Source organism: Mandrillus leucophaeus, unplaced genomic scaffold (genome assembly GCF_000951045.1).
Source record: "Mandrillus leucophaeus isolate KB7577 unplaced genomic scaffold, Mleu.le_1.0 Scaffold161, whole genome shotgun sequence".
NCBI classification, from domain to species: domain Eukaryota; kingdom Metazoa; phylum Chordata; class Mammalia; order Primates; family Cercopithecidae; genus Mandrillus; species Mandrillus leucophaeus.
In genome coordinates, this window is record NW_012101599.1 from 297,478 (window position 1) to 321,333 (window position 23,856).

Consider the following 23,856-nt stretch of genomic DNA (forward strand, 5'->3'; position numbering starts at 1 on the left):
ACCATGGAATACTATGCAGCCATAAAAAAGGATGAGTTCATGTCCTTTGTAGGGACATGGATGCAGCTGGAAACCATCATTCTCAGCAAACCATCGCAAGAACAGAAAACCAAATACCGCATGTTCTCACTCATAGGTGGGAATTGAACAGTGAGATCACTTGGACACAGGAAGGGGAACATCACACACTGGGGCCTATTGTGGGGAGTGGGGAGGGATAGCATTAGGAGATATACCTAATGTAAATGATGAGTTAATGGGTGCAGCACACCAACATGTCACATGTATACATATGTAACCAGCACATTGTACACATTTACCCTAGAACTTAAAGTATAATAAAAAAAAAAATTACATGCAAATGTTCATAGAATCTTTACTCATAGTAACCCCAAATTGTAAATAATTGGATTTATTAACAGAAAAATATATAAACAGTACTATTACCATATAATGGAATACAGCTGTACAAGGAAGGAACCGCTAGTGCATGCAGCAACATTGATAAATCTTAAGATTGTGCTGAGCAAAAGAAGCCAGGCACAAGAGGGTAGAGCTGTATTTTATCCTATTTATATAAAATTCTAGGAAAGACATCTAGTCTAGAGGGATAGAAAGAAAGTAGACCATTCATTGCATAAGGCTGGGGGCAGTGGTGTGTGAGGATCCACTGGTTAGAGGAATAAGGGAATTTTTTTATTATGATGGAATGTTCCATATATAAATGGTGGTGATCTTTACAGAACTGTACAAGTTTTTAGAACCCATCAAAATATACTAAAAATTTGTCTACTTTGCATAAAGTATACCTCTATACAGTTAACTTTTAAAATAACAAAAGTGAGTTTAGGGTCCCCTGTACGTTATGAGACCCAGCAGATTCTCAATTTACTAAATGGCTTATTGACATCACTAGAGTGTTCATTCCCTTTCTTCCCATATGGCTGTGACCTTGGAAAGTCAGTTCCCCTTTAATATGTCTCAGTCTCCTCATCACCATAATGATGGTAATTACCTACAATCCTTTCTGAAAGAATTTTCTGAGTTAATCTGTGTCCGTTCCTTAATACGTGGCACAGAGTAAGTGAGCAATAGGTAATAATTATCACCATTATGTATTTTACCAGTATTAAAAATCAAAATAAAGGCCTGTGTTCCTTACAAGAGCCTCAAAAAAAGATTGTAACTCATAAAAAGATACATTAGGCCTAAAGGAGATACAGCCATCATGTGATGGAGGTGTGTGAGTTCCTCATAGTATAGTAGCATCAATTTTTCTTTAACTCTCTGATGAGACCGTTTCCAAAAATTTTTAAAGCTGAGTCTTTTATTCTCCTGTCGACTGGCTGACATGACTTAACCCAGTTTGTAAGTGTTGAGTTCCCAATAAATTGCTTTTCCACAAAAAGCTACTGCATGACTTCATGCACCCCCAGCCTTTCTCTCCTGGAAGTTTTAAGAATCCAGAACTAAGCTGGAGTACTGTCAACCTTGGGTATTTTTTGTTACACTCCAGGATAGAAGTTACACACCAGATGTATAAATACTCTAGAGAAAAAGCATTTCAGGTATTGAAGGATAGCACACACCCACCCGTTTGCTTTTTTCAGCATATAATGGCCACTCTTGCCCTGAGTTCTGTTTCCCTGCTACACTGGAGGTGATTTCAGTTGTGTCCCATGATGCGTTTTACACAGGAACTGCTTTCTGAGTTATATAGGCAGTAGAATCACATCACAGCAACTTCTAAAATAAAAGAGGATTCAGAGACTGGCAATTGAGTTGGCCCTCATCAGCTGTGGTTTGAATGTGTCCCCCCAAAGTTCATGTGTTGGAAACTAAATTCCTAATGCAACAGTGTTCAGATGTGGAACCTTTAAGGGAGGATTAGGTCATGAGTGCTCTGCCATCATGAATGGATTAATTTCTCTATCACATGAGTGGGTTCATTATCAAGACAGTGACTTTGTTATAAAAGCAGTTCAGGCCTCTCATGCTCTCTCATGGGCACTGTCTCACATGTGATGCCTTCTGCCATGTTATGATGTAGCAAGAAGTCTGTCACCACATGTGGCCCCTTGATCTTGGATGTTCCAGCCTCTAAAAGTGTGTGTGTGTGTGTGTGTGTGTGTGTGTGTGTTTTAATAAGCTTTTATTCTTTATAAGCTACCCAGTTTCTGGTGTTCTGTTAAAACAACACAAAATGGACTAAAACAGCATTCTTCACACATATTAGGGCCTGAAAAAATCACCACCATCATTTCAAGTAGTAAAGGGAACCCTGCCAGTGTGTAGAGTTCATGGGGGCATGACTTCGGCCAGGTCTTGAGAACTCATCTTCTGGGTTAGTGTAGAATTTTAACAAGGATTCTGAGAGGATACTGAACGCAATTCATAGAGGCCATTTCATATTCCTAAGGGGAACATTTTTATCAGTAATATGGATATGATAGTACTGATGAGGTGAGGTGAAGTTGAGCAGAGTGATGAGACATAGGCAATATTTCATTTGGTAGTATAATTTCTTTTTATATCAAAATTACTGGAACTGGACAAGACAGACAATAGTCACAATGTATACGAAAACAAATATTGAGGTTTATATATAAGTATGCAACAAAAACCATTAAGTTGCCAACAGTTTAAACTGTCAAACCTTTTTCCCTCACTAATACTTTATATATACATCTTTTTAATGGAGAGTGGGGGACTCAGCCTCTTATTTGTCCATTTGCATCATATGCTTTGGTAACATCCTTGGAAAAAGCAAAATTGAGCGTTCTCATCACCATAAGAGGATGAATAATGTGTGATGCTGGGACTGCAGGCCAAGTGCTTGTCTTCCAGAAGCACCATGTCAGCCACGGGTCCTGGGCAAGATGGTAACTGCTTGGCACGGAAAGCATAAAGATTGATGTCTTCAAACCAACCAACCAGGCAGCCAGCAAAGCCTCAATAGCCAGGATCTAAAGAAGTGGATCAGATTACAGTGTTTGAGCAACTTCCTGAATCCATATCTGGAAAGGGCTCTTGAGGCTCCTGGGATTTCTGGTACCACCTGATTTCTTGGAGACAGTCCAGGACAGGGAAGGATGTGGCATCTAGGTGACCCCTCAGGGGGCTCCATCTTGCAGGTGGTTGTGGTAGTCAGGGACTTGCAGTGGCCTGAGATCATGGCAGGTGCTTCTGCAGGTGGGCTTGTTACACCACTGAAGTTGCTAAATAGTGCTTCTCAGCACTTGCCTTCCCTTCTGTGTTGTCTCCAAGAGCAAAAGTGGCCTCAGTGCCTGAAAGAGAGTAAAAGTGACTGCAGCTGCAGACACGAAGTATGACTTTAGCTCTGGACCACATCCAATTGTGCCCTGCATTAAGCTCAGGCATGTCACACCTGGTCCACAGAGGTTGGTTAAACAAAGGAGTCAGCAAATGACATTTCCAGTGAACACACTAGTAATTTGTTTTTATATTATTCTATTTTTTTTCTTGAAAGAAATGAATACAAGTTTTTAAATTAAGTCCAGCTTAGCCAGACTCTTCGGCATGTTTTTCCAATCTTTTTGTGTTATTTAGCTGGAAATTTCCCCCTTACTACTTTTTCTGCATCCCATGAGTGTTTATAATTTTTTTCATCTTCATTTGTTTTTTTGTTTGTTTGTTTGTTTGAGACAGGGTCTCGTCTCTTGTCACCCAGGCTGGAGTGCAGTGGTACAATCACAGCTTATTGCAGCCTTCAGCTCTTAGGCTCAAGTGATCCTCCCACCTCAGCCTCACGAGTAGTTGGAACTACAGATGTGCGCCACGGTGCCTGGCTCATTTTTGTATTTTTTGTAGAGACTGGGACTCTGTTTCCCAGGCTGGTATTGAACTCCTGTGCTCAAGCAATCCTCCTGCCTCAGCCTCCCAACATACTGGGATTACAGGCATGAGCTACCACACCCGGCCTATTTGTCTCCTAAGTATTTTCTATTTTCCCTTGTAATTTCATCTTTGATCTGTTTCTTGCTTAAGGACATGCTGTTTTAATTTCCACAAATTTGTGAATATTCCCATTTTTCTTCTGTTACTCACTTCTAACTTGTATTAGAAGAGGTTTTGTATGATATATATTTTTTTTCAATTTTTTTAGGCTTAATTTGGGTACTAACACATAGTCCATCTGGGAGAATATCCCATGTGCACTTGAGATTAATATGTATTCTGTTATGGTTGGATAGTGTTCTGTATATGTCAGCTCTAATTGGCTTATCATGATGTTCAGGTCCTCCCTTATTTATCTTCTGTCTGGTTTTATTATTCATTACTCACAGTAAGGTACTAAAGTCTCCAACTATTATTATACAACTGTATTTCTCCCTTCAATTCTGTCCATTTTTGCTTTATATATTTGGATGGTTTGTTATTAAGTATATAAATGTTTATAATTTTTATATCATCTTGTTCTATTGAATCTTTATTAATATATAATCTCCTTTGTCTCATGTAAATGTCGGATTTAAACTTTATTTTGTGTGATAATATTACTTGCTATCTTTCAGTTACCACTTGCATAAAATATCTTTTTCTATCCTCTCACTTTTAACCAGTTTGTGACTTTGGAGCTAACGTGAGTTTCTCATAGGCAACATAGAGTTGGATCTTGTTTAATCCATTCTGTGAGTCTCTTGATTGGAGGGTTTGATACATTTATATTTAAAGTAACTACAAATAGGCGGGCGCAGTGGCTCACACTTGTAATCCTAACACTTTGTGAGGCCAAGGCAGGGACTTGAGGTCAGGAGTTCGAGACTAGCCTGGCCAACATGGTGAAACCCCATCTCTACTCAAAGTACAAAAATTAGGCAGGCACAGTGGTGGGCACCTATAATCCCAGCTACTCAGGCTGAGGCAGGAGAATTGCTTGAACCCAGGAGGCAGAGCTTGCGGTGAGTTGAGATTGCACCATTGCATTCCAGCTTGAGCGACAGAGTGAGACTTTATCTCAAAAATAATAATAATAAATAATAAAGTAATTACTAATAAAGAGAAACTTCTATTATTTTGGTATTTGTTCTCTATATACCTTAGAGCTTTTTGTTCCTTATTTTCTGCATTAGTCATCTTTTGGGTTAATTTTTTTATAGTGAGACATTTAAATTCCCTTCTCATTCCCTTTGTGGACATTCTCTACCTACTTTCTGGTTACCATGGGCATTACAATTACCTTCCTAAACTTGTAACAGTCTAATTTATAGAATGTTATAACTTACAAGTTAACATACATACAAAACAGCTTAACAACATACAAAAAACCTCCTATAAAGCTTTATTTCCACTACTTTTCAGTTGTTGATGTCACAAAATTATATATTTATGCATTTTGTATCTAAAAACACTAGTAATTTTTTTAAACATTAGTCTCATAAAAGTCATGTAGAAAACAAAAAGTTACAAACCAAAGTTATAGTAACACTTTTATGATTGTCTGTATATTTCCCTTTTTCAGAGATCTTTATTTCTTCATATGGCTTTGAGTTAACTATGTTTCATTTAAGCCTGAAAGACTCCTTTTAGGATTTCTTGCAGGGAGGCCTATTTGTAATAAATGCTTCTAGCTTTTGCTTATTTACGTGTGTGTATATATATGATACAGAACCTGGTTTTTTATATACAGTGAAATGTGTACTACAGTCAAGCAAATTAAAAGACCCATCATCTTACATACTCTCTTTTTGTGGGAACAGCACCTAAAATATACTGTTAGCAAAAATTCCAAATACATATTACTGTATTCCTCATGCTGTACATTAAATGTCTAGACTTATTCTACATATCTGCAAACTTGATATCCTTTGACTCACCTCCTCTCATTTGCTCCTCACTCCTACTAACCCCCTGGTAACCACCATTTTATTCTCTGTCTCTATTCAACTTTTTTTTTTACATTCTACATATAAGTGAGTGAGATCATGCTGTATTTTTCTTTCTGTATGTGGCTCATATCACTTAGCATAATGTTCTCCAGGTTCGTTCATGTGTGGCAATTGACAGCATCATTTTTAAGGCTAATATTCCATTGTATGTATGTGTATACACATCCCACAGTTTATCCATTTACCCATTGACATTTGGATTGTTTATATTATGGCTATTGTGAATAATGCTGCATTGAGCGTTGGTGTGCAGATATCTCTACCAAGTGCTGATTTAATGTTCTTGCAGGTATATACCAAGCAGAGGGATTTCTGGGTCAAATGGTAATTCTATTTTTAATTTTTAACGAAACTGCCATACTGTTTTCTGTAATGGCTATCCTAGTTTTCATTCCCACTAATAGTACACAAAAGTTCCCTTTTTTCTATACCCTCACCAACACTAGCTATCTCTTGTCTTTTTTTATTATAACCATTCTAACAGGTGTGAGGTGATATCTTATTGGGGTTTTGATTTGCATTTCCCTGATGATTACAGATGTGGAGCACATTTTTTGTATCCTTGTTAGCCATTTGTATGTCTTTGAAGAAATGTCTATTCAGGTCCTTTGCCCCGTTTTTAATTGCGTTCTTTATCTTTTCATTTTGAGTTTGCAAGTTCTTTATATATTTTGAATACTAACCCCTTATCAAACGTATGCTTTGCAATTTTTTTTTTTTTTTTTTTTGGTAGTCTGTAGGTTACCTTTTTATTTTGCTCGGGTTTTTTTGTTTTTTGTTTTCTGTTTTTGTTTGTTTGTTTTGGCTATGCAGAAGCTTGAGCTTATTTTTGCTTTTATAGACTGAGCTTTTGGTGTGATGTCCAAAGAAAAATTTCCAAGGCCATTATCAAGAATCTTTCCCCCATTGGTTTCTTCTGGGACTTTTATGGTTTCAGGTATCCCATTTAGGTCTTTTATCCATTTTGCATTGAGTTTGTGTATGGTATATGATAAGGGTTTGATTTAATTCTTTTGTGGATATCCAGGTTTCCTGTTACCATTTATTAAGGAGACTATCCTTTCCTCATTGTTCATTTCTTGGGGACTTTGTTGAAAATTAGTTGACCACATATATTTGGATTTCTTTCTGGGCTCTGTATTTTGTTCCATTGGTCAATGTTTCTGTTTTCATGTGGCTTTGATTGCAATACTTTTGTACAGAATTTGAAATCAGGAAGTATGATGCCTCCAACTTTTTCTTTCTTTGCCAGAATTTTTTTGACTATTCAGGGTCTTTCTAGCTTGCAATCATTTTCAACATATGTAAATCAATCAATGTGATACATCACAATAACAGAAAGATAAAAACCACATAGTCATCTCCATTGATACAGAAAATGTATCTGACAGAGTCCAACTTACTTTCTCAGTAAAAACTCTCAACAGTTTAGGTATAGAAGAAAAGTTGCTCAACATAATGAAGGCCATTCATGAAAAACCCAGAGCTAACATAATAATCCATGGGAAAAACCTAAAATCTTTTCCACTAAGATCTGGTACAAGGATCTGTTTTTCTTCTCAATTGCTGTGGGCGTCTTCTGTGGTTCCAAATGAATTTTAGAATTGCTTTTACTATGTCTCTGAAAAATTACATTGGAATTTTGATAAGGATTATGTCAAAACTGTATATTGCTTTGAGTAGTATGGACACTTTAACAGTATTAATTGCTCCAACTTGGTACCCTTTGACTTACCTCCTCTTATTTGCTCCTCACCCCTCAAAACCACCTGGTAACCACCATTTTATTCTCTGACTCTATGTATTCAATTTTTTGGGGGGGGTTTTTTGTTTTGTTTTTTTTACATTCCACATATAAGCGAGATCATGCTGTATTTTTCTTTCTGTGTGTGGCTTATTTCACTTAGCATAATGTCTTCCAGGTTTATTCATGTATGGCTAATGACAAGATCCTTTTTAAGCCTGAATAACATTCTATTGTATGTATGTGTACCAGGAACATAATACATCTTTCCATTTATTTGGGTGTTCAATTTCTTTTATTAATGTTTTATAGTTTTCAGTGTACAAATCTTTCGCTTTTTGGTTAAATGTATTCCTAAGTTTTTTTTTTTTTTCTTTTTTATGTGATTGTGTGTTCTCAAATTTTTTTTGGATAGGTCATTAGTGGTATACAAAAATGCAACCCATTTTTGTATGTTGATTTTATATTCTGCAACTTTACTGAATTTGTTTATTCTGACAGTTTTCTGGTGGAATCTTTGGAGTTTTCTTCATATAGGATCATGTTAACTGCAAATAGAAATAATTTTACTTCTGCCTTTCTGACTTATATGCATTTTATTTATTTTTCTTGCCTGGTTGCTCTTGCTGTTACTTCTAGTACTACTTGAATACAAGTGTTGAGAGTGGGCATCTTTGCCTCATCTTAGAGGAAATCTTTCTTAAATCTTAGAGGAAAGCTATCTGTTTTCCCCCATAGATTATGATGTTGGCTATGGGCTTTTCCTAAATTTCCCTTACCATATTGAGGAAATTTCCTTTTATACTTATGTTGTTGAGAGCTTATAATCAAGAAATTATATTGAATTTTGTCACATGCTTTTTCTGCATCAATCGAGATCAAGTGGTTTTTATTTTTTATTGTTTTAATGTGATGTATCACATCGATTGATTTGCATGTCTTCAATCAGCCTTGCATGCCACAGATAAATCCCACTTGGTCATGCTGTATAATCATTTTGATCTATTGTTGAATTCAGTGTGTGAGTATTTTATTGAGAATTTTTGCGTCTATGCTCATCAAAGATACAGGCCTATAGTTTTCTTGCACTGTCTTTGGTTTCATTATCAAGGTAATGCTTGCACCATAAACATGTCTTTTGTAGTACTGCTTCTAGTTATATTTTTGGAAGAGTTTAAAAAGGATTGGTATTAATTCTTCTTTGAATGTTTTGTAGAATTCAGCCACGATGGCATCTGGTCCTGGGCTTTTCTTTGTCAGGAGGTTTTAATGTCTCCTTCAGTGTCTGTATTTGTTATCAGTCTGTTCAGGGTTTTCATTTCTTTCTGATTCAATATTGGTAGGCTGTATTTTTCTAGGATTAATCCATTTTCCCTTGTTTATCCAGTTTGGTGGCATGTAATTGCTTATAATAATACCCTGTGATCCTTTTTATTTCTGAGGCATTCATTGTAATATTTTCATTTATTTGAGTCTCTTTCTTTTTCTTATGCTATGAATTTATTGGTTTTATTTTTTAGAGAAACCAGCTATTAGGTTTTTTTTTCCTATACTTTCTCTGTTTCTTATTTATTTCTGCTCTGGTCTTTATTATTTCTTTCCTTCTGCTAACTTTGGTTTTAGTTATTCTAGCTCCTTAAGGTGTAATGTTAGGCTATCTCCATCTTTCTTTTTAAATGTAGCCATTTATGGCTATAAACTTCCTGCTTAGAACTGCTTTTGTGGTATCCTGTAAGTTTTAATATGTTGTATTTCCATTTCTGTTTGTCTGAAGATATATTTAACTTCTCTTTTGATTTCTTCTTTGACCCATTGATTTTTGGGAGTGTGTTGTTTAATTTCCACATATTTATTAATTTTCCAGTTTTCTTCCTGTTATTTCTAGTTTCATACCATGGTGGTTAGAAATGATACTTGATATAATTTCAGTCTTCTTAAATTTTTTGAGACATGTTTTGTGTCCTAACATATGATCTATCGTGGAGAATGTTTCAGTTCATTTGAGAAGAGTGTGTGTTCTGCTACTGTTGGGTGGAATGTTCTGTGTATGTTCATTCAGTCTGTTTGGTCTAATGTGTAGTTCAGGTTCAATATTACCTTGTTAATCATCTGTCTGGTTGATCTCTCCAGTTTTGAAAGTAGGGTATTCAAGTCCCTACTATCATTATATTGTTGTCTATTTCTCTATTTATGTCCATTAATATTTGATTTACATATTTTGGTGTTCCAATGTTAGGTACATATATATTTACAATTATTATGTCCTCTTGATGCCTTTATGTTATGAACTTCTTTGTCTCTTGTGACAGTTTTTGACTTGAAGTCTATTTTGTCTGATGTTAGTATAGCAACTCTTGCTCTTTTTTGGTTGTTATTTGCATGGAATATCTTTTTCCATCCCTTCATTTTCAGCCTATGTATGTCTTTCTAGTGAATTCTTATAATTTTATGTTTCTTTGGCATTTATTCTAAATCTAGGTTGGACTTCCTCATACTAGAAGCAGGCATCAGTCACCCCTGCAACAATTTCTAGTTCTCTACCTCTTTATTGTTCCTCATCATGGTTGATACAGGTATCTTCCTTATACAACCACCTCCTGGTGACCACCTCCCTACGGGACAGTAGATACAGTGTTCTTGCTTTGTACCACTGACCCCTACACCCCACATGGACCATACAGATATGTCGTGACCACCTCTATGTCATAACTTTCCTTCATGGAACTCATGCCTGATTGCTCTATACCTACCAGTTAGAAGTCTCTGTGAGAAAACTTCTTGAGTAACACCCTGGGCCCCAATAAATGGCTCAAACCACAGGTCTATGTGTCTCTCTTTTGCTCCCCACCTACTGGTTGTATATGCATGTCCCAGATGGCTCCCCAGTTCGCACTGGTCCTATGAGGCATGCTTCCCTCTTCTCTCTGGGGTCAGGAAGTAATAAACTACTTCTGTTACTTCCTGTGTTTTGTTGAGTTGCCTCCTCTGTGTCTCACCTAACCAACACACAGTAAAATAAATTCTTTCCTGGTCAGGGCTCTCCTAGAGAGTGGCTGTCTTGGCAGGAATAAGCTGAACACAGGACAGACAAGAGCATCTGCCAGTATAAACAAGTTTCCTGTGAGAGGGACACCTGACCACAGGTCAAACACTTAGGCATTAGACTGTCTGCCAGAGTAAAGAAGTATCCTAAGAAAAGTACAATGTAAACATCCATCACCAAATCCTTTGAAGTCCCATCATAAAAGAGCTAAAGTCTCTATAAACTCTCTTGTGCGAGACCTCAAGAGCAAATTAGAAAGAAGAAACACACACACAAAATAGTCCTTAAAGCTAAAGTGAGCTTCTTACAGGCAGCATATAGTTTGATCTCATTTCATTATCCATTCAGCTACTTTATGTCCTTTGATTGGTGAATTTAGTCCATTTACATTCAAGGTTATTATGGATAGGTGAAGATACACTGCTGCCATTTTGTATTTTGTTTTCTAATTGTTTATGAGCTCTGACTTTGACTTTGGGTGGCAGAGTGCAGTAATGACATGGCTCAGGGAAAGAACAGGTGCTTTAGAGGCTCAGGCCCCAGAGTGTGGGGCAGAGAATCAATTTAGGTCATAGGAGCATCAGAGTGCAGCAGCAAGCCAGGCCCCAGGGAACACGACACCACACAATGGTGACTCCAAATCTTGGGATGGTGGAACATCATAGTAGCTCAGGCTCTGGTAGACAGGCTACAGTGGCGACAAGTACCCAGGAGTGGCAGGGCACAGCTATAGTTCATGCCCCAAGAGGCAGGTGCCACAAAGATGACTCCATTCCCCATGTGGACCACCTCAGCAGCTTAGATTGCAAGGAGTGATTCTAGTTCCTAGGGAGCCATCACACAACACAACTGCAGTTTTGGTTCCTGGGGAGCAGGGGCTGCACAGCTCATTTGAGGTTCTGGTTTCTGGGTAGCCACGGGGTACCATGACACTTCAGCCTCAGGAGGTGGGGCTGCACAGCATAGCCACAGCTACAGTTTCCAAAGAGGTGGGGCACTGTGTCAGCTCAGCCCCAGGAAGTGGAGCTGCATCACTTAGCCACAGTTCTGATTCCCAGCAAGGCACTGACTCCACTCATGCCCAGAAAGGCCAGACACAGCAGCAACTGGGACCCAGGAGGATGGAGCAGCTCTGTAGTAGTCTGGCCCCAGGGAGTGGGGTACAGCAGCAACTCAGCTTAAAAATGGTGCATCACTGTGCAACCCAGGCTCTGGGGCTATGGGGTACAGTGGCAGCAAGCCCCGGGAATGAAGGGCACAATGTTTTCTAAGGTCCCTGAAGTAGAGCACAGAGCAGCAGTGGCTCCAGTTCTAAGATGTCATGGCACCATAACGGCTCAGGCCATGGAGAAAGGGTGCAGCTGCAGCTCCCTCTTTGGGAAAAGCACCAGGAACATCTAGTCATTCATCTTTCTGTCATATCTCCATCCAGATATAGGATTCTTGGTTGAAAGAGTTTTTTTTTTTTTCTTCAGCATTTTGAACATATCAATTCACTGCCTTCTGGCCTCCAAAATTTCTGCTGCTGATGTTATTGGCATACCTTGTGATATGGTCAAGATGTCTGTCTCCTCTAAATCGCATGCTGTAAAAAGAATAAGAAGCAAGAAAAACATAAAATAAATCTCATGTTGTGACGTGATTCCCCATGTTGGAGGTGGGGCCTGGAGGGGGAGGTGATTGGATCATATGGGTACATTACTCATGAATGCTGTAGCACCATCCCCTTGGTGATAAGTGAGTTCTTACTCTGAGTTCACACAAGATCTAGTTGTTTAAAAGTCTGTGGCTCCTCCTCCTTCTGTGTCATGGGAGGGACTGAGTTGGAGGTAATTGAATAATGGAGGCAGTTATCCCCATGCTGTTCCCGTGATAGTGAATGAGTTCTCATGATATCTGATAGTTTTATAAGGGGCTTTCCCCCCTTTGCTTGGCACTTCTCCTTCCTGCTGTCATGTAAAGAAGAACGTGTTTGCTTCCCCTTCCATCAAAACTGTAAGTTTCCTGAGGCCTCCCAAGCCATGCGGAACTGTGAGTCAGTTAAACCTCTTTCCTTTAATAATTACCCAGTATTCAGGCAGTTCTTTATAGCAGCATGAGAACAGACTAATACACCCACCTTGAGTGGCCATCACCACCAGCATGAATATACACAGAGGGCGCACACAGTCCTGTGCTCATCAGCATCCCACCCCTGTGCTAACACCACAACTGGCATGAATGTGCACACAATTGCTGGCAGGGGCCTCCACCCTACCCCTACACCATACTACCATGACCACTTCTGTGAATGTCCACAGAGACGCTCGCAAACTGGCACCCGCTGGCACCATGCTGCAGCTGATGAGCATGGACCACACTGTGCTGTCACTGCCACTGCTGCTAGCACATGCAAATGAGGATGGATCCTGCTGCCACCACCCTACGAAGTGCTTTGGCTGGGACCTCCCATCATAGTATTGTGACCTGTGGTCTGGGGGCACCTCAGCCCCTCCAGCGCAGCAGGTTCCAAATGTCAAGGAGCCAGAGAACAAAGCTAGGGCCTGATGTAAGTCTCCCAGAGTTAGAGCATGCAGTCCAGGAGTCCTGAGGTGAGTCTTGGTCCCCTAAAATTTTCCAGTAACAAAGCCAGTCAACTCAACCCACCTTATGCCAAAATCAAACCCCTAAGGTCATCAAACAGGCATGTTGTCACTCATAGGTGGGAATTGAACAATGAGAACACTTGGACACAGGGTGGGGAACATCACACACTGGGGCCTGTGATGGGGTAGGGGGATGGGGGAGGGATAGTATTAAGATAAATACCTAATGTAAATAACGAATTAATGGGTACAGCAAACCAACATGGCACATGTATACATATGTAACAAACCTGCACGTTGTGCACATGTACCCTAGAACTTAAAGTATAATTTAAAAAAGAAAAAAATCTAAAAGACAACAACTTAAAAGACTGAAAGAACATCAGCCCACAAAGATGAGAAGGAACTAGTGCAAGAACTCTGACAACTCAAAAAGCCAGAGAGTATCTTCTTTCCTCCTAATGACTGCATTAGTTCTCGATCATGGTTTTTAACCAGGCTTAAATGACTGAAATGACAGAAATAGAATTCGGAATATGGATAGGAATGAAGATTATTCAGGAGAACGATGAAACTCCATCTCAGGAAGCCGAAGCTAAGATTTGCAATACAACAGTGCAGGAGTTGACAGGCAAAATGGCCATTATAGAAAAGAACATAACTCACTTCATAGAGCTGGCAAACACACTACAAGAATTTCATAATTCAATGCACGAAGGCTGCAGAAGATAGAATATTGCTGAACAGTGAGTGTTGCTGTCTGATTCTTGCTCTGGAAGCTTCGTCTCAGGGGTGTACCCTGCTGTGTGAGGTGTGAGGTGTTGGTCTGCACCTAGTGGGGGATGTCTCCCAGTTTGGCAGATCACGAGGTCAGGAGATCAAGACCATCCTGGTTAACACGGTGAAACCCCGTCTCTACTAAAAATACAAAAAAATTAGCCGGGCATGGTGGCTGGCGCCTGTAGTCCCAGCTACTCAGGAGGCTGAGGCGGGAGAATGGCCTGAACCTAGGAGGCTGAGCTTGTAGTGAGCCTAGATCTCGCCACTGCACTCCAGCCTGGGCCACAGAGCGAGACTGTCTCAAAAAAAAAATGAAATAAAATAAAAAAGAAAAAGAAAAAGATATACTTAGAAAACCTGGATGATTAGAATTTTTAAAAACAAATGTTAGTCTTTTCCTCCAGTATCTATTAAAGTGTTTTTCAGTGTCAACAGTAAAGTTTTATACCTTGATTCATATATACTGCACTAGTTTACTGTTACCATTAATCTTTTTTCTTGCTAATCAGAACTTATTCTTATCATTGCTATATAAAATAACCTGTTAGTATCAACCATGCGAGTGTATGTGTGTTACTAAAAAGAGTGTCATAAAATACTGTTCTGAGAGGTTTCTAATTTTGTTCCTGATTTCAGAAGCATACCACATAAAGTTTAAGCAAGCTCATCTCTAAGAGATGCATAATTTGTGGATAATGGTTTTCTTATTTGGGATTGTGTGTACTTCAGATATTATGTAATACTGAACAGCTTACTTGCTTTTTCTGTTTTTTCCCCCAGAGATAAACTCTGAGGATCACAAATATTATTCTTTTATGTTAATAATAGATTCCATTTTCTAGTATTTGTTACATTTTACAGCTTTATACACCAAGCTGTTTATATATTTTTGTGGCAGCTCTAAAAGGCACACTTGTAACATGACAGTCCAAATTTTTCCCTTTATAAACTTTATATTACAAAATTTTCCAACACATAAAGAGCAAGTAGTCAATAAGCACGTCCATAATCTAGAAGTAGATATTCTTAACATTTTGCCATACTTGCCATTTCTAATTTTTTTTTTTTTGAGACTGGAATCTCACTCTGTTGCCCAGGCTGGAGTGCAGTGGCCGGATCTCAACTCACTGCAAGCTCTGCCTCCCAGGTTTACGCCATTTTCCTGCCTCAGCCTCCCGAGCAGCCAGGACTACAGGCGCCCGCCACCTCACCCGGCTAGTTTTTTGTATTTTTTTTAGTAGAGACGGGGTTTCACCGTGTTAGCCAGGATGGTCTTGATTCTAATTATTTTTTTAAAAGAACTTACAAACGGGCGGGGTGGGTAGGTCACGCCTGTATACCCAGCACTTTGGGAGGCCGAGGCAGGCGGATCACTTGAGGTCTGTTGTTCGAGACCAGCCTGGCTAACATGGTGAAACCCCGTCTCTACTAAAAATACAAAAATCAGCTAGGCATGGTGGCGCGCACCTGTAGTGCCAGCTACTTGGGAGGCTGAGGCAGGGGAATCGCTCGAACCCGGGAGGCGGAGCTTGCAGTGAGCCGAGATCGCGCCACTGCACTCCAGCCTGGCGACAGAGCGAGACTCCGTCTCAAAAAAAAATAAAAACCAAAAACAAGCATAATACAATCCTAAACACTTAAATATACATCTCTTTATGAATAAGCAAGATTACCTACATAATCCTAATGTTGCCACAATTCTAATTTCCAGTCCGTATACAAATTTTCCAATTGTTTTCAAACGTCTTCCGCAGCTCTCGCTTTCTGCAACCACACGCTGCATTTGCTGTTATGTCCTCAAGTCTAACCCACAACCTCTGGGGCTCTGACAGAACCCGGGCTCCAGTTATCAGGACCGTCCATGTTATTTCTCCGTAAATCTCGGGGGGAAAACAAAAACAAAAGACACCGAGAGCTGGCGCCGTACTTCCCGTCAAACTTAGGTTAGGGGTTACCGCGCAGCATGCTGGGAACGGATATCCGGCGTTTTCGTCTGCGCATGTGCAGTCGCCTCGCTTTCCGGCTTCCACCTCTCCTTGTTTGCGGGTGCAGAGGGTTCGCATCTCAGGTGAGAGCGCCGGTCCCCCGCACCGATTGCGGACCTGCAGGCAGGGATGGGCTAGTGTCCAGGGGGCGGGAACGCGACGTCCGGGAACTCCCCAAAAGCTGGCCCTCCGCTCCCTGTGCCCGGGGCGGCCCGGGACCCCAGCCTGAGAAGGGCCGGTGGGGGAGGGCTCCGGGGACTTTAGGTGGGGCTGGGTCCTTGTTGGATGATGCTCGGTGCGGGCCGAGGTGTGGGTGCCAGAATGCAGCCAGGCGTCGGAAAACGAGGCGCTGGCTGCAGGAGGAAAATGCATTTATTGTATTGACCCTGAACCTGCCACAAAGCGCATATGGTCCGTGGGTCTGCGGTGACAGCCCGAGCCTAGGAGCTAGAAGGACCTGGTGAACTTTGGCTTTGTCACTGGAGCGTTTGAAAATGAGGATATTAGTAAAAACTGCTTTGTGTCGTTCAGAGATAAGCCATCAGCCGTAAAGCATTTAGCTCAGCGCTAGTTACTAAGCAGCATGTAAATGTTGATTCCCGTTATATTTGGAAGACACTTCGTTCTTTCCATGTAGTATTTCATTTAATTCTCACAACCACACTATTTATATCATTAAAAATGAAGGAGGGGTGAAATGGCAGAGCCAGGCTCACAAAGGATGAGGGAGCTAGGATGTCAACACATATACACTTTACTCCTCGAATCAGGCTGTTAGTGATGACCCACCTACCTAACCCAGCATTGCAGCCTTCACAGCACTAGGTGAGTGACTTGTCCCCAAAACCCCAGGACAATGATTGCGAGGTCAGCGTGGACAGAATCCTACTATGTGGCAAGTGTATTTATTATGGTGTTTCTGGGATGTCTCCAGAGCCTCTGGGTTAGACTGAGGCTTCTGCCACCTCCTGTGCGGTCCCTGCTGTCTGTGTCTTTAGAAGTCAGTCTGATATTCTAGGGCAGTGAAGATGAGTCACATATGTAATTTTAAATGCTAAATTAGTAGCTACATGAAAATCTAAAACGTGAAATTAATTTTAAGAACATACTGTGGTTTTCTCAATGTATCCAAAATGTTATTTGGACATGTGGCCCTAGCCACATTTCAAGTGCTCAGTAGTTGATGTGATTGGAGGCTGTAGTCATGGATAGCAGGGTTGTAATGAATGCCAAGAGAATCCAGTTTAAGGCCTTATAGGTCAGTTATTCAGGAGGATTTTGCTCCCCAGGGAACTTTGGAAATGTCAGGAGACTTTTTGCCGGGGGGTAGCGGGGGACTGAGTTTCGCTCTCCGGCCCAGGCTGGAGTGCAGTGGTGTGATCTCAGCTCACAGCAACCTCCATCTCCCGGGTTCAAGTGATTCTCCTGCCCCAGCCTCCCAGCTTGTAATCTCAGCTGGAATTACAAGCATGCACCACCATGCCCAGCTAATTTTTTTGTATTTTTAGTAGAGGTGGGGTTTCACCATGTTGGCCAGGCTTGTCTTGAACTCCTGAACCCAGGTGAACCACCCGCCTTGGCCTCCCATAGTGCTGGGATTACAGGCGTGAGCCACCACGCCCAGCCTGGAGACATTTTTGATTGTCACAACAGGGAGAAGGGGTGTCCTAATGTCTAGTGCATGTTTAGAAATGCTCCTAAACATCCTAAAATGCACAGGACCGCTCCTTATGTCAGAGAATTATCCAGCCCAAAATGTAAGTTGTGCTGAGGTGAAGAACACTGCTTTCCATGAAAGTTTCAACTAAAATGAATTCGTTACCCAGGCCTCAGCCCCAGCTTCTCTGGAACAAAGCAGTTCTTTATGTTGCAGGAAGGAGGGAGCCCCAGGAACAGGAGTCCCACCAAAGAACTGCCCTCTGACAGAACAGAGACCTCATCACAAGGGCTTCCGAACAGATGCAGAAGAACCCAGAGAGGAGCAGGTCTTGATTTGCCCAACCGGCAGCAGTTCTTTATCCCCTTGCCCAGAAAGCTCCAGACTTGGTGATGTCGCCACATCCAGAAGCCATCACAGATTGCGTGACACTGAATACTGTGGGCCAACTTGCAGAAGGTGGTAAGCTGGGGTTGGGAGGGATGGGTTACTGTCAGACTGCACAGGAAAAGCCACATTATTGGAGGGCTTTTCTCCATGGTCTGCAAGGAAGGCATAACCAGCCAGGGCTGAGGAAATTCTGTCTCTAATCCTCCTCCTACAGCCCCCATTTTCTTCATTCTAGCCTCACTCTTTCCAGATTCTGAGTCTGTTTCACACAACATCTATCACATGTAGCATCTAGAGATTTTCTAAGGTTACTGAACCTGTAGAATCACAAAAATGATAATACAGGAAAGGATTTCTATTTCTGACTCTTTTAAAACCTTGAGAAGTGTTGAACCTGGGATCAACAGTTTGTCCATGGTCACTCAGGACAGAGCTTGGAGCAAAGCACAGTGCTGTTTGCTCTGTCACAGGTGAGTCACCAGAAGTGTCTTATCGAAAGTCTTTTTGAGAAACTATAAGTTAGAACAGAAAGATTTTAAAATAGTCTGTCTTTCAGCATCTCCTTTTTTTCAGTTTTGTGTTTTCTATTGGTGTAAATAATATTAACAGAATATTAATGTTAATTCTGTTTTAGTTTTTTGTCAAAGAAGACATACGTTTTAAATAAATCAATAGGAAAATAATCTACAATCACCTGGTGAAAAACAGCAAGGGGCCAGGCGTCATGGCTCACCCCTGCAATCCCAGCATTTTGGGAGGCCAAGGTGGGCAGGCTGCTTTAGGTCAGGAGTTCGAGACCAGCCTAAGCTACATGGCAAAACCCCGTCTCTACAAAAAATACAAAAATTAGCCGGGCGTATTGGTGGGTGCCTTTGGTCCCAGCCACTCAGGAGGCTGAGATGGGAGAATCGCGTGAACCCGGGTGGCGGAAGTTGCAGTGAGCTGAGATCACACCACTGCACTCCAGCCTGGGCAACAGAGCCAGATCCTGTCTCAAAAAAAAAAGAAAAAAAAAAGAAAAATCAGCAAGGGTTCATCCACATGATCATATTAAAGATGCACATATTCAGGAGGTGCTTTCTCTGTAGTGCTTCCTGTTCCTTCTCAAGGGTCAAAGGAACATGTTTTGTAGAGAGGTCTTTTTCCACAGCTCGTGTGATGACATTGGTAGGCAGGTAAGATAGAGGCTGCCCAGATATCTCATGACTCCTTCCTCACCCCCAGGTTATCCTTTACGGTTCTCCACACTCTTTCAGGAGCAGCAGAAAATGAACATATCTCAGGTGAGTTATTTGCTAACACCTTTTTCATCATGGAATTCATAGATGTTTAAGGGTCCACATATTAATATGGAAATGTAGAAATGGATCAAAATCATTCCAGGAATGTATAGAAAAGCAGGGCAGTAGGACAGCAGAATTGGCACGTGGAAAGATGCAGGTCTCCTGATGTTACAGATTTTCCAAAATGGAACTGCCGTTTTCATTCTTTCTGATAGCCATGGCAGAGAGTCAGACAGACAATATTTGTTTACAGATTTGCATTGATGAGAAGCTTAAACCAGGCTGATTCCTCATGGAATCTAAAGTTATCAAAGTCAGGAAAAATGTCTTTGTTGGTCTTCACATAAGTGTCAGTGCAAATCTTTCTAATAACAGCCTTGAAATAAATGCAGTATATTGCTTCTGCTTTTCCCTCAGTGGAAGTAGAGGGCTTAGTGCCAAACTCGGGCTTTTATTAATACAGTTTTTCAGTTTTTTTATTAATACAGTTTTTCAGGTAACAGAAACAGAGGTTCAGGTAGACAGATTGTCAAAGAAAGGACAGATTGATGGTGTAGGCTCTGTTGATCAGAGGTGGAGAGTTTAAAAGGATTTTGTCCTGAACAATGGGTAAGGTTTTCATTGTTGCAGTACAGGAGATTACTGCATTTTGAGAGTGGGCTAAACAAGGCATGCAAGGTCCAGTAATAATTTTTGCCCATTGCAATTTGGACTTCCTCTTAGGGAATAATAAGAGAGGGGAGGGAGATAAAGGTTAGAGCCAGACTAGGGGTATTAGTTTGCTAGGGCTGCCATAATAAAGAATCACAGACTGGGTAGATTAAACAGCAATTTATTTTCCCACCATTCTGGAGGCCAGAAGTCTGAGATCAAGATGTCAACAGGGGCTGGGGGCAGTGGCTCACGCCTGTAATCCCAGCACTTTGGGAGGCCAAGGTGAGCCGATCACTTGAAGTCAGGAGTTCAAGACCAGCCTGGCCAACATGGTGAAACCCTGTCTCTACTAAAAATATAAAAGTTAGCTGGGTGTAGTGGCAGGCGCCTGTAATCCCAGCTACTCGGGAGGCTGAGGCAGGAGAATTGCTTGAACCTGGGAGGCGGAGGTTGCAGTGAGCTGAGATCGTGCTACTGTACTCCAGCCTGGGCGACAAAGCGAGACTCGTCTCAAAAAAGGAAAAAAAGATGTCAACAGGTTTGGTTCCTTCTGAGAGCTGTGAGGGAAGGACCTTGTTCCATGGCTTAGATGTCTGTCCTCACGTCATCTTTCTCTGTATGAATCTATGTCCAAATTTCCTTTTACTGTAAGGAATTGAGAAATTGTTCAAACATAGAAAGATACAAAGAAATAATATAATTAATATGTTCCCACCTTCCCAAATTACCAACTATATATATTGTGTTAATTTTTTCTCTTTTATATACTCTTTTTTCCTTTTAAAAACTTAGTTCTTTAACTGAGATGCAGTTTTAACACCAGTAAAGTGTACTCTGAAGTGTATAACTGGATGAATTTTTACATATGTAAATTAATGTAAGTTAATACCCAGATTAAGATAACACCACTGCTCCCCTCTACAGGGCAGCCACTATTCTGACCTTGTATGTTAGGGAAAAAAGATAAATTCGTTTTTGAATATCGTACCAATAGAATCATACAAAATGTATTCTTTTACAGTTTTCAAGGGAATGTTTTGCTCCGTATCTTAGTATTTCCCTTTTATTGCTGGGCTGTATTTCATTGTATGAATAGACCATAATTTATTTCCTCATTCTGCTCTTAGTCCAATTTTTCATTTGTTTTTCCTGTTTGAGGCTATCAGGAATAAGGCTGCTGTGAATATTCTTTTGTGTCTTTTGGTATGTCCTCATTGTTTTTGGGATATACCTAGAAATGGAATTGCTGGTTCATAAATAAATATAAGTTCGGCTTTAATACATACTGCAAGTAGCTTGCCTAAGTGGTTGAATCACTTTGCATTCTCACTAGCATTCTGGCTGTACCAGATTCTGAGCAACACTTGTTACTATCAATCTTTTTGTTTTTAGCCATTTTGGTGGCTGTATAGTGTAGTATCTCATCAAAATTTATAATTTGCTTTTCTATGGTACATACTAATGTTGGGCACCATTGTGTTTTGACCATTTAGACATCCTTTCCTTTTATGTAATATGTAAAGTACCTATTCAACTCTGTTTTAATTGGGTTATTTGCTTTTTTTTAAGTAGGAATTATTTCAGTATTTTCAGTAAATGTTTTTTTGCTATGTGTGCGTTACTAATGTTCTTGGATTCTGTGATGTCCCTATTCATTTTTTAAATAATATCTTTGACAACAAAGTTTTTACATTTAATAAAGGTCAGAATCGTCTTTTCTTTAATGGCAGTTCCTTGTGTATCATATTTGAAAGTTCTTTCCCTACTCTAAAATCATACAGATATTCTCCTATATTGTTACTACGTATTTGTTTATTTTAGCTTGATCCACATAGAGTTAGCTTTTGTGTTTGGTATAACGTGAGTGTCAAGGTTCATATTACCGTATGGATATCCAGTTGCTCTAGCACCATTTGTTAGAAAGACCATCCTCTGTCAACTGAATTGCAGCTGTGTCTTTTGTCAGTCAAGTGACTTGTATGCGGGTCTGATGTAGACTGTATGTTTTCTTCCTGTGGTCCAATTATGTTATCTTTTTGCTGGTACTTCGCTGTCTTAATTACTGTTGCTTTATAGTAAGTCATGAATTTTAGTGAATTTATTTACTGTTTTAGGCCCTTTTCATGTTCATGGAAGTTTTATCAGTTTTCACAGAAAATCCTGATGGAAAGTTTTTCAGAGTAGAGGTGAAGTCTTTCACCTCTTTTATTAGATTTTTTCCTAGGTATTTGATCTATTTTGATAATAGCATAAATGATACTGCATTTTAAATGTCATTTTCCAGTTTATTGTTGGTTTATTAAAATATGATGGATTTTTTAGTATTGATCTTATACCTAGGCATTTTATAAAATTCACTCATTCTAATAGCTTATCTGTGGATTCTTTTGGATTTTAAATATGCAAAAATTTTTTTTGCAAAAAAGACAATTTCTTCCTTTACAGTTTTTATATCTTTAATTTCTTTTTAGCCTTACTGCTAGGACTTCCAGTAAAATGTATAGTACAAATGGTGATAACAGAAATCCTTGTCTTATACCTCACCTGAGGGGTACTCAGTATTTCACCATTGAGTCGTATTTTAACTACATGTTTTTTGTATATGTCCTTAATTAAAATAAGGAAGTTCCCTCTCTATTTTCAGTTTCCTGAGTTGTTTTTTTTTTTATCATGCATATTTTGTCAGATGGCTGTTCTTGCATCTAGTGAGATAATCATATAATTTTATTCCTTTAGTCTGTTAAAGAGGTGAATTATATTGATAGATTTATCAATGTTTAACCAACCTTGCATTCCTGGGATAATTCCCACATGTGCTATCACTTTAATTTATTTCTGGATTCAATTTGTTAATATTTCAATTAATATTTTTGTGTCTACATTAATGGAAAGATACTGGCTTGCAGTTTTTCTGTCATATAATGTCAGGTTTTGGCGTCAACATTATATTCTCAAAAAATGAGTTTGGAAACAGTTACTCATTTTCTGTTCTCTGAACAAGTTTAAGATTGCTGTTATTTCATCCTTAAATGTTTGGAAAAATATACCTGAGAGGTAGTCTAGCCTTGGAGTTTTTCTTGTGCCTGGTTTTTGCTCATGAACTCAGTTTCTTTAATAGGATATAGAAAATCCAAATCATCCTACTTATTCTAGTGTCCTTTATTTTTAACAGCTTTATGGAGATACAATTCACATACCATATAATTTACACTTTTAAAGTGTACAGTTTTGTGGTTTTTAGTATATTTATAAAGTTGTGCAGTCATTGCCACAATTGTAGAATGTTTTCATCACTTCAAAAAGAAATTTCTTATCATTTAGCTATCATCCCCCATCCTGACATACACAATCTCAGCCCTAAACAACAACTTATCTATGTTCTATTTCTATATGTTTGGCTGTTCTAGACATTTCTAATAAGCGAAGTCACATAATATGTGATCTTTGTGGCTATTTCTATTTTTCTTTTTTTTTTTTTGAAACTGAGTTTTGCTCTTGTCACCCAGCCTAGAGTGCAATGGCACAATCTCGGCTCACTGCAACATCCGCCACCCAGGTTCAAGCAGTTCTGCCTCAGCCTCCCAAATAGCTGGGATTACAGGCACCCACCGTCATGCCTGGCTAATTTTTCTTTTTTTTTTTTTTTTTTTTTTTAGTAGAGACGGGGTATCACCATGTTGGCCAGGCTGGCCTCTGTCTCTTATACACATCTAGATGTGTATAAGAGACAGACTCTGAAGTGTATAACTGGATGAATTTTTACATATGTAAATTAATGTAAGTTAATACCCAGATTAAGATAACACCACTGCTCCCCTCTACAGGG

General features: G+C 39.8%; 2 protein-coding genes across 2 annotated transcripts in view; both read left to right on the forward strand.

Moving 5' to 3' along the window:
- ZNF782 (zinc finger protein 782) overlaps positions 1-23,856 on the forward strand; it is a 75,630-nt gene that overhangs the window by 39,473 nt on the left and 12,301 nt on the right. The window lies entirely within an intron of this gene.
- The window catches only part of LOC105536596 (zinc finger protein 510-like), a 15,305-nt gene continuing 7,482 nt past the window's right edge, over positions 16,034-23,856 (forward strand). Inside the window, exons 1-3 of the mRNA XM_011976000.1 lie at positions 16,034-16,129; positions 17,920-18,165; positions 19,318-19,376. Coding sequence (XP_011831390.1) covers positions 18,096-18,165; positions 19,318-19,376 — 129 coding nt within the window. The 5' untranslated portion in view covers positions 16,034-16,129; positions 17,920-18,095. The remainder of the gene's footprint in view (positions 16,130-17,919; positions 18,166-19,317; positions 19,377-23,856) is intronic.